This window comes from Arachis stenosperma, chromosome 6, assembly GCF_014773155.1.
Source record: "Arachis stenosperma cultivar V10309 chromosome 6, arast.V10309.gnm1.PFL2, whole genome shotgun sequence".
Classification (NCBI taxonomy): Eukaryota; Viridiplantae; Streptophyta; class Magnoliopsida; order Fabales; family Fabaceae; genus Arachis; species Arachis stenosperma.
The window spans coordinates 129,389,616-129,401,294 of NC_080382.1; the positions used below are offsets into that span (position 1 = coordinate 129,389,616).

At 33.4% G+C, this 11,679-nt stretch overlaps 1 protein-coding gene across 1 annotated transcript; it reads left to right on the forward strand.

Annotated features, from left to right (window-relative positions):
* Window positions 1–6,245: 6,245 nt before the first annotated feature.
* Window positions 6,246–11,389, forward strand: LOC130934613 (uncharacterized). Its single transcript, XM_057864170.1, has 5 exons — window positions 6,246–6,263; window positions 6,892–7,080; window positions 7,350–7,556; window positions 10,804–10,995; window positions 11,212–11,389. The coding sequence occupies exons 1-5, from the start codon at window positions 6,246–6,248 to the stop codon at window positions 11,341–11,343; spliced, it is 738 nt and encodes a 245-aa protein (XP_057720153.1). The 3' UTR covers window positions 11,344–11,389.
* The last annotated feature ends 290 nt before the right edge of the window (window positions 11,390–11,679 follow it).

Sequence of the window (11,679 nt, forward strand, 5' to 3'; positions counted from 1 at the left end):
AGTTAGGGTTTCTCTGATGAATCTATTTTTTTGTTTTTTTTGGTAGTGATGGGAGATTCTGTGTTTACCTTTGATCCCTACCATGGTAGTCAGATGGTTAGCAGAAAAGGAGGGAAAGAATACCTTGGTGGGATGGTAGTGGAACGATTGCAGTTTGAGTTAGATGAGTGGTCGTTACAAAAAATGGTTGCAGCGCTGAAAGAAGTTGGATACACATGGAATGCTAAAATATGGTGGAACGAACTTGGAGTTGCATTGAAGGATGGTATTAGGGAGTTGAAGTCTGATGGAGATACAATGAAAATGGGTAAGTATGTAGTGGAACAAGAGATTAAACACTGCCATGTGTATGCGGTTAGTGGATGTAGACAAGGAAATGGGGTTGAGATAACCTCAAATGATGAGGACTATATACCCTCTGATGGTGAGTACAGTGGTAATGATTTAGTTGAAGTAGAAGTGGTAAGTCAATCAGAGTCTTCAAGTGAAGATAACAGATTTGATGACAGTGCTAACGACGGTGATCATGAGGATCATTTTGGCTTTAATGTTGAAGAAGAAAACTAACAAGGTCAGCATCCAAATGCCTTCGGAGGTAACAGTGGCTCATTAGGAACAGATGATAATAATATTGATGTGAGAGTTGGTGTTGAAAATAACACAGGAGGGGTGACTGAAGATGGAGCAGAAATTGATGTTGGAGATATTTCTTGGGTTATGATACATAGTTATTAGACAGCTATGATGGAGATTCTGATGAGCCCGTAAGAAGAAAGTGGTATCCTAGATATAATGAAGCTGACATGAGTGTTGATTATGAGTTTCGGCTGGGGACTGAGTTTAAGGAGGCTATTAAGGAACATGCATTATTGAATGGGAGGGACATTAGATATGTCAAGAACGATCAGGTTAGATGCAGAGTCAAATGCAAGGGTTTAGGCGGACAGTGTCCATGGATGGCATTTGCAAGTAAAGTAGGAAAATCTGGCTGTGTTAGGCTGAAGACATTGAAGAGTAAGCACACTTGTGGGAGGAACTACAGTGGCCGTCTTGCGTCTAGCAATTGGATTGCTAAGAAAATTACTAATAACATAAGTAGAGAAAAAGATATGAAGCTGGGGATTGTAATTCAAACAATTCAAGATAAATATATGGCAAATATATTTGTGTAGAAGGCTTACTGGGCAAGAAGAAAGGCAAGGGAAGTGGTGCATGGGAAGGCAGTGCAGTAATATGGGAAGATCAGAGACTACTGTGCAGAGGTCTTAAGAGCAAACCCAGGATCGACATTGAAGCTGAAGTTGGATAGACCCTGTCTAAGAATCTAACCAAGGTTTGTACGAATGTACATGTGTCTCGATGCTGTGAAGAAAGGATTCCTGGCTGCTTGTAGGCCTATTATTGGACTTGATGGTTGCCATCTGAAGGGTGATCATGGACAACAATTGTTGGTTGCTATGGGCAGAGATCCTAATGATAACTACTTTTCTCTAGCAGTTGTAGCACTAGAGGCAGAGACTAAGGATTCATGGGCCTGGTTCTTGGAGTTGCTACTTCAGGACATTAGAGACTTCACAAATAAAAAATGGGTCTTTATGTCAGACCAGCAAAAGGCAAGATATTAATTTTAGTTTTCTATGAACTCATTTTTATAATTTTCTATGAATTTCATTCTTACTTCAGCTGACCATTGATCACTTGGCAGGGGCTGCTTCAAGTATTTCATGAAATGTTTCCGGGAGTGGAGCATCGGTTTTGCCTTCGACATCTCTATGCCAACTGTAAGAAGGCTTTTGGTGGGGGAACAGTTTTAAGGGACTTGATACTTTCTACTGCTAAAGCAACTTATGTTGAGGAGTAGAATAGAAAGATGGATCGTTTGAAAGAGGTAAATAAAGAGTGTTATGACAAGTTGGCAGTCCTAGATCCTAAGGTATGAACTACATCTCACTTCACTCCATATGCCAAGAGTGATATGCTAATGAACAACATATTTGAGTGTAGGAATAGATAAAGAAGAAGCAGTGACACAATTCATAATCAAATTAAGTGTAGGAATAGAAAAACCAAAGCTCTTAAGGGTATGAGCTAAAAGCCTCCAGTCAACTCTGTCATAAGCTTTCTCCAGATCAATCTTAAAGGCTAGTGTGCCTTTCTTTGATTTAGTCTTCTTCATAAAGTGGAGGACTTCTTGAGCAATAATGATGTTTTCAGGAGTTCCTCGTCCCGGAATAAATCCTCCTTGAAGCGGGCCAACAATCTCCGCAAGATGAGGACGAAGCCTATTAACAAAGACCTTCATGATGATCTTGTAAACTACATTGCAGAGACTAATCGGCCTGAAATCTTTCATAGATACCGGTGATTCAACCTTTGGAACGAGAACCAGTAAAGTCTCCAACATTCTCGGATCAAGAGTAACACCAGAGAATGCCTGCTTAACCATCTTCCAAACATCAAGACCAATGATCTCCCAATATTCTTTGAAGAAGAAAGCTTGAAATCCATCAGGACCCGGAGCTTTAAAAGAGTTCATGTGAAAAACAGCTGTTCTAACTTCCTCCATAGTAACTGGAGCCGTAAGATTATTGCAAGCTTCCTCATTCAGAGAAGGAAGAGGCATATCACCAAGGCAACTCGAATCAACATCATCCAAATGACAGAATAAGCTTTTATAGAAAGACTCTGCTTCTTGAATTAGAACCTCTGAATCAGTTTTCCACACTCCATCCTTGAGAAAAAGGCCATGAATCTTATTATGCTTCCTTCGCGCAAGAGTTTGAATATGAAAGAATCTTGTATTCCTATCCTCGAACCTAACCCACTGCTCTCTGGACTTTTGGAACCATAGGAGCTCTTCTTGCATTAGAGTAGTATTATAGTTATCAAGCAACTGTTGCTCTTTTTGACACAAATAAATACTATCCACCACTTCCAAACGATTTTGTAAATAATTAATCTGCTACTCTAATTCACATTTCTTAACAAAAATGTTACCAAATACCTTCGAGTTAAACTCTAGTGAATTCTTCTGTACTTTCGAAAGCTTGCCATGAATCCTTCTATTACCAGACCACCATGACTTCAAAATATCCCTATACCCAGGATAAGTAGCCCAAGAAGCAACAAATCGGAAAGGTCGATTTCCTTTAGGCTGAGGACGACCTTTACAATGCACCAAAATAGGGCAATGATCAGACTGAAGCCTATTTAAAACTTCTGTATAAGCCTCTGGAAAGATAGATAACCAACTACTATTTATACAGACTCGATCAAGCTTTTTTTACCACGTCAACATAATTTTTCACCCTCATGTACCAAGAAAACCGCCTCCCAATAGTCTTCAGATCAAACAAACCACTATCCTCTAATGAAGTAGCAAACATGTTTGCTCTTTGATGAGAAAATTGACAGCCCTTAGATTCATGAGAAAATTTGACTTCATTAAAATCACCAAGAACAATCCAAGGTCCTTGAAAAACCATGGATTGTGCAATAAGATAATCCCAAAGGAGAATCCTTTTCTTAAATTGAGGACTGCCATAAATACCACTACACCTCCAAATTAAATTATCAAAGTGAACCTCAACAGTAACACCCTGATCAAAAGCATCAATGAACTTACAACAAACACCCTTCATAGAGGATAGAAACCAAATACCTCCCTTATGCACCTCTGCTTCTACTATACCAACAGAGTGATACCCCAACCTTTCCCAAAATAATTTTAAATGCTGAAAAGGGGAGTGAGTTTCAACCACAATAAAGAAAACATGTCTAAATTTTCTAACAAGTTCCTTACAATGCACCCGGGCTAACTTATTAGAAGCACCCCTAATATTCCAAACAATCATATTTAAACTATCCATAAATAATAGGGACAGAATAAATAAGAACATAAACTCTAAACAGAATCACCAACCTCAATAGGTGGTTTGTCCTGCGGTACTGGCACACTCTGATCCTCAATAATTTTCACCTTCGGACCCCCTGACACTGCACCTGCCATGCTTTCATCTACTAAGGTTTTCTCCGTTGTGCCACCATTTTTATCAACTGGCGAGTTCTGTAAGGAGGAAGGCCGATGACGCTTCCGTAGAGAAATTCTATGACGTGCAGGAGTTCTGCGCGATGGAGATGGCGCAATTTCATGGTTTTCTCGCTTCCGATCCTAATGCCAATTGATTTGCCTCCATCACCATGCAAATTGGGTCTTGGAACCCTTCTCGAACCAAACTTGTGCTGCTTTCCATCTTGGTCCTTCAAACATGATGACTGGCCCATTGTGAATTTTCCCTTATGCAGCACTTGTTGCCAGCTCTCTTCATCATCCATGCATGCCTCATTACCATGACCATCAGGCACGTGAGGAGCCAATGATTCCGTAACCACATCCTTCCCTTTAACAACTCCTAATTTTTCACACAAATTACGAGGATTCTCACCCAAATCACGAGCTTCTGATTCAGCCTCTTTTTGAATCTCATGATTGTTGTGTGGCACTAGTGTCGGGGCTTCATTATTTTTTCCATCACCAAAGGAATTTCCGTTTCCTTCCAAGGACTCCTTCTCCATGCACAACAATTTATCATGCTCATACCGTGCACAAGTAGCACAAATCAACTGTAAACTCTCGTACTCCACTTCATAAGTCACACCCTCCACTATAATATGTTTGATTACAGGCAACTCAAGATTAATTTGAACACAAGCTTGGGCATATTTTTCTCTTTCTGCAAGCTTAGTGGCCAAATCTACTTTCACCGAAATCCCTATTGCAGAAGCAATTCGCAGCATTGCTTGTTCTTGGTAGCGCCAAATTGGAAGTTCCGAGACTCGAATCCATACCAGCGTTGATCCAAAAGATTTTTTGCATGGCCTAAAATCCACATCCCATGGTTTCACTGCAACATAGTAACCGTCTATCAACCACGGGCCACCAAGAATGACTTTCTCACGATCTGCAGCAATATCAAATTTAACCAAAAAATATCCAAATCCCACATCCAACAAATCAAACCCTCTTTTGATGCGCCATACTATCCGAAGCTTATGCATGAGAGCCGTGTAGCCATAATGCTTATCCAGCACCTTGATCACGATGACTTCCTTATAATGTTCAACTAGACAGCTCTTTGCCTCCTTGGTAAAACTGACACTTGGTGGACGAGAATCACCCTGCTTACTTGTGACCGTCGCGATACCATCCCCAGATAAAGATCCTACTAATGCAAAGGCCTTAAACTTTTCTGCACCAATGACTTTATCTCGAAAAGAGACCTTGGATGGCTTTTCTAACCCCTCTCGAGAAGAACCCTCCTTAACACCGGATACACACCCACCCACGCTCTCCCCCTTATCTCTTCCGATGGCATGACTATCTTCCTCACCGTGTTTTACCTTCAACCGCTCGCTCCCGCTCTCTCTTTCTCTCATTCTCCTTGAGTACGGAGTACGTACTCTTTCTCTGCTAGATTTTTTTTCTATGTCTGCTATTTCTGAACAAATGATTTATGTGTTGTATTGGTAACTCTTTGGCATGTGCATCAAATCATTTAAATAATAAAAGGCGAGTTGAGTATTGTAGGTTTAGTTTGATAAAAAAATTTTAGCCCTTGTAACTTTAAAAAGTATATATATTTTTTATTTTATGTTTGATAAATTAAAAAAATAATATATTTGTGTTTATAGTTTTTAAAAGATATGAATAAGTTTAAAAATATTTAAGATAAATTTTTTTAAAATTGACTTATATTTATTAAAATTAAAAAATATAATATAATCTCGTACATTAATTAATTTTAAATTTAATCTTTATAATTATGTCTATTATAATATTTTTAAATTTTAAAAATTATTTTATCAAATACAATTATTATTACTTGTACTTATTGAAATTTATTTTTAATTTAATTTATTAAATATAGATGTATAAGTCTACAATTTTTAAAAACTATCTTTTAAAAATTAATTTTTATAAGTCACTCTTAAAAAATAAAAATTTTATCAAACAAGCGTAAATTATCAATTACCTTTTAATTTCACTCATTTAACTTCTATTAAATTTATATGAAATAATTTTGGATCAAATGTAGTTTAATACAACCATTATTAAAGCAAGAAAAAAAATACTACGCGTCTAAGGTAATTATTAAAAAAAAAAGCTAAAGATTTAGTGTTGATTCAATTTTAATAATATCTAAGTAATCTCTAAGAGATTGATTTACAATAGATACTTTCGTAAAATGGATGATGGCTATAAAGTATAAATCCCTAGTTCCTTAGATGATAAATTTTCTTCTTCTTAAAGCATCATGTTATGCCATTAAACATGTGCCTATAACAAGAAAGGATAGAGAAAAATACCCACCAATCCATGATTTCACACAATTTTGAAAATGTATTCTTAAATTATGAAAATTATGAGGTTTATCCTATCTAGAGCTAGTTCATACATTAATTTCTCAATTCATGCAAAAATCCAAAATCAATTTATGAGGAGTCAAACTCACAAATTTATCAATCTTATCGTTAAGTTCTCAAAGAATTTTAAGGATTAAGTGGATAACACATAGCATGTAACTATAAATTCAAATTCAGCCTCTCACTCACAGTATTATAGTGCATCACGCACAAAATTATCAGAGTGCTTTAATTAATTAAATTTCATTGCTTGTAGCTAGATTGGTGAGTAATAATATAAAATACTCGTGTTTCATGTAAGAATGTGTATATCTCTGTTTCTATGGCAAGCCCACCCACTCTACCCTTTTCTTCTTTTCAACAACAGAGACGAGTATCACAACAGGCACGTGTTTCAATTTATTTTTCTCCTTTTAAGCAAAACTAATTTCTTTTAATGAATGAATTATTTTATTTAATTTGGTTAAGGTTAGGCCTACGAAGGCAGTGTCATGGTGGGAAGGTTGTGACATATTGGGAGGAAAAGATGAGATAGGAGGAGGGACATGGATGGCTTGTTCCAAAGAAGGAAAGGTTGCTTTTCTTACCAATGTTTTGGAGCTTCATTCTTCTCCCCAAGCCAAATCGCGTGGTGACCTACCTCTCTTGTTTCTTAAGGTAAAATATTGTGTCAATGGTATGGTTCATTAATCAGTAAACAATAAATAAAGAAAAAGGTCTATAATCAGAGGAGCAATCTACTATACAGACTAACATTATATAAAGAGAATATAAATTTTTTTTGTAGTTATTTTTTATTATATTATTACTGTTCAAAATGTGGATATAATTTTTTCAAATACTATTTTATCTCATAAAAAGAAAGATATGTATCATATAATTTACCATAATCAGACAACATGAATTTGAATGGATAATTAATGCAGAGCAGCAAGAGACCCAGAGAATTTGCAGAAAGCCTAAAAGGAGAGGCTGATAAGTACAATGGGTTCAATTTAATTGTTGCAGATATTGAGTCAAAATGCATGGTATACATCTCCAACAGGCCCAAAGGACAACAGATTAGCATTCAGGAGGTTTCTCCAGGACTGCATGTGCTTTCCAATGCCAAACTTGACACGCCATGGCACAAGGTATATATGTTACTACATATATATGCATAAGGATTTCAAAAATGGTAGAGGATAACACATTTTTTATTAATATTACCTACATCAATACCTTATTTTTATATTTATTAGAATTTAAAATTTATAATTTAATACAAAAATTTAAAATATTAATAAAAAGAAAATAATCATATAATATTATTATAAGAAATTTACTCTTTAATACCGCCAAATAACTTGGCATAATTTGTTTATTATTACATCATACATTATAACATTTATAAAAATATTATTTATATATTAAAATTAATCACTGGATATTTGTGTATAAATACATGTATAATTTAATTTATTTTTAATATTTATTTTATATTTTAATATATATTTTACATTAGTAGCTAATTTTAGTGTATATTTAATATGATTATTTTATTATATTATAAAATAACTATGTTAGACCATCTCCAATAGAAAACTCATCCCAATTCCTTTTTATGGTCCACCTGTCATAAAAAAGTAACTCTACATCAGCTTTTGCGTCATAAACAGTAAAATACTAAATAGGAACTCAAAGCATCTCTCTCTTCTCCATTAGGAGGAACTAACTTTAGTCCCTATTGTGGTCTCACTTAATTAATTAATTGAAATACTTAAAATAAATGTAATTAATTTTTTTCAATAATATAATTTAAATTTATAAATTTAAAAATAATTCACTACTAAAAGATATTACTATTAAATAAATTCATATATAACAATAATACACAATATATAATTTGAGATTACACTCATTTGTAAAATTACTTAATACAAAGAAAAATATAATTAAACTCTATAGTTGACGACAAGTATTGTGAAACTGCCATATGTGTTCAATCAAGTCCTCTTTCAATTGTCTATGATGCTGCCTATTTTGAAATTGGGCATTTCTTTGGAGAAATTGATGGTATGGTGCAAAATCTTCTTCTCCCAGCTGAGGTTATGATAAGCCATTTTTGATATCATCATACTCTAAGCTTTGAGCAAAATTTTCTACATAAGTGTCTCTTTCATCCTCAACAATCATATTATTGAATATAATACAATCTCTCATTATGTTGGCAAGTTTCTTCTTTTTCCAAAAGCGAGCTGGACCACGTATAATTGCAAAGCGTGCTTGCAACACTCCGAATGCTCGTTCCACATAGAGATGGCAATACCACCCGAACCCGCGGGTACCCATCCCGCCCCTACCCGCTCGGGTGGGTAATTACCCGCCCCGCATCGGGGCGGATTTTTAGCGGGGCAGGTTCTTGGGAGGGGCGGGGCGGGGTCGGGTTTAGGTAATACTCGCCCCTACCTGCCCCGATATATATATAATATATATTATTTTAATATATAATATGTATAATATATGTAAAATAATTAGTAAATAATTAATAATATTGTATCATATTTAAATTTTTACTTTAATTTATGTTATGTATGTGATGATGGTTATATAAATTTTGAAATTTAATTTTATTTATTTGATTTTAATAATTATAGGGGCGGGTAGGGGCGGGGCGGGTACTCGCAGGGGCGGGTTAGGGTTCAGCGTTTTACTACCCGCGGGTAGAAGTGGGGCGGGTTCTATGCGGGTTGGTGTACGGTGGGGCGGGGTCGGGTAGAGCAAAAACCCGCCCCTACCCGCCCCGTTGCCACCCCTAGTTCCACATCTTTTCTTTGCTCTTCTTGGTATTGTTCAAATAACTTGCGTTTCTCCTCTTGTGGCTTTGAGATTGATTTGACAAATGTGGCCCATTCAGGATAAATACCGTCTGCTAAATAGTATCTCATAGTATAATTGTTACCATTAATAATATAATTTACCTCCGGAGCACGGTCATTTAGAATATCATCGAACACTGGACAACGATCTAACACGTTGATATCGTTATTTGAACCAGAAACTCCAAAGAATGCATGTCATATCCAAAGGTTTGAAAATGCTACAATCTCAAGTACTATGGTTGTAACCCCACGATAACTACTCATGTACTTGGAAGAAGATGAAGAAGAGTAATAGAAAGTGTGAGAATAGAAGTATATCTAAGTGGTATATATAGAGTAACAAAATATTAATTTATTAATAATAACGGTAACATAATAACGGCTAATTTCTAACGGCTAATTTTATAACGGCTAATTTTACAACGGCTAATTTAATATAATAATATAATAATATTTAATATTAATTATGACATAAATGATTAATATAAATCATTAATTAAATAAAAATTTAATTATTTAATCTAATTAATTATTATAATTATTAATAAATTAATTATGATTTTAATTATTATTTAAATAATTAATATAAATTATTAATTAAATAAAAATATAATTATTTAATATAATTAATTATTATAATTATTACAAAATTAATTATTATTTAAAATAACCAACCCAACAAAAATTATTTTGTTAAATATAAAAATTAAATTTATTTTTTGATATAAGTAAATTTAATTAATTATAATTTATTATAATAATATAAATAATATTTAATATTAATTATGATATAAATAATTAATATAAATTATTAATTAAATAAAAATCTAATTAATTATTATAATTATTAATAAATTAATTATAATTTAATTATTTAATTAATTATTAGTTAAATATTTAATATAAATTATTAATTAAATAAAAATATTAGTATTTAATATAATTAATTACTATAATTATTATTAAATTAATTATTATTAAAATAATTATTATTTAATATAACTATTTAATTAATTAATATTTTATATAATAATTTATTTTTTTACATAACTTGTCAAATGGCAAATGTTGATTGAATAATGGGTGAGGGAGCTCACTCTCTCTCTACTCCAAGGCTTCAATTCTTCTTTCTCTCTGACATAATAATAACCAAACTCTATTTTTTAGTCCATTAGAGATACTCTTATATGTATACAAAAAAATTAGTTATTAATATAAATTATGTTTTAAATACAAAACGTATATTAATTAAAAATGTATAAAACGATACAAACAAATATACAATAGTTGATATAAAATTTTTTATCATAAAATATGTTTAACAATAGGTCATTCTTTGAAATAAAAATATATCCTTTATCTATTTTTAATTAAATGCTCACTTGGATTTACAATGAAGATTGAAATGTATTGGAGTTATAAAAGTTAAAATATAAACTAATCATCTTTAGTAAATATAACTATTCTCTTTATTAATAAAATTCCCTTTTCTGTTTGTTTTAATATGTACATTTTGCAGACTCAACGTCTTGAAGTGAGCTTCAAAGAACAACTTGCTAAGTATGGGAAAGGTGAGATTCCTGTGAAGGAGACGATGAAAAAGATATTGAAGGACAAAGTTAAAGCTGAGGAGAGTGGTCTACCTCATATTTGCTCTCTTGATTGGGAACTTAATTTGAGCTCCATCTTTGTTGAAATAGAAACACCACTGGTAAATTACTAATATTATTATTATAATACTATATCCTTTCCTTTTCATTCGTTACAGGATGTCAAGAGTGTTTGGTGTACGTACCAATAGTATTTTTTTTTTCTATAATTTTTCTTGGAACTCCTAAATCACAAATAAACTCTAATAAATAGTGTGGATAAATTCTGATGAGATATTCGAATTTGCGAGTATTCCATATATGTTTTATGTATGCAGGGTCTTTATGGGACAAGAAGCAGTGCTGCATTAGTTGTGAGATCAGGTGGTGGTGAAGCAAGTTTTTTTGAGGAATATCTGGATGATGGTATTTGGAAGGAGCATGTTACCGATTTCTCTATGATGGTATGAATTATTATATGAAATCATTGAGCATCTCGCCGTGATGCTCTTGTATGTACAGGGATTTTATCATCATTAAATAAAAGCAATGTTTGATTTGGCCTAATTAGCTTGTGCTTAGTGTCAAACTCTTAATCATGGCGTTCTTTTCACTTGTCTCACACGTCTGAATGTCTTTCTGATGAGGAATCTCTTGCTAGAGAATCGAACATGGAACCAGAGTTTGCGCTTGAGCAAATCTTCCAGATTAAATCATCCAATTCTAACAACATTATTTGGGTACGCGAAGAAAGGATTTATTAATGTTCTAAAAATCGAATCGCCATTAGAATTAGAAATTCAAAA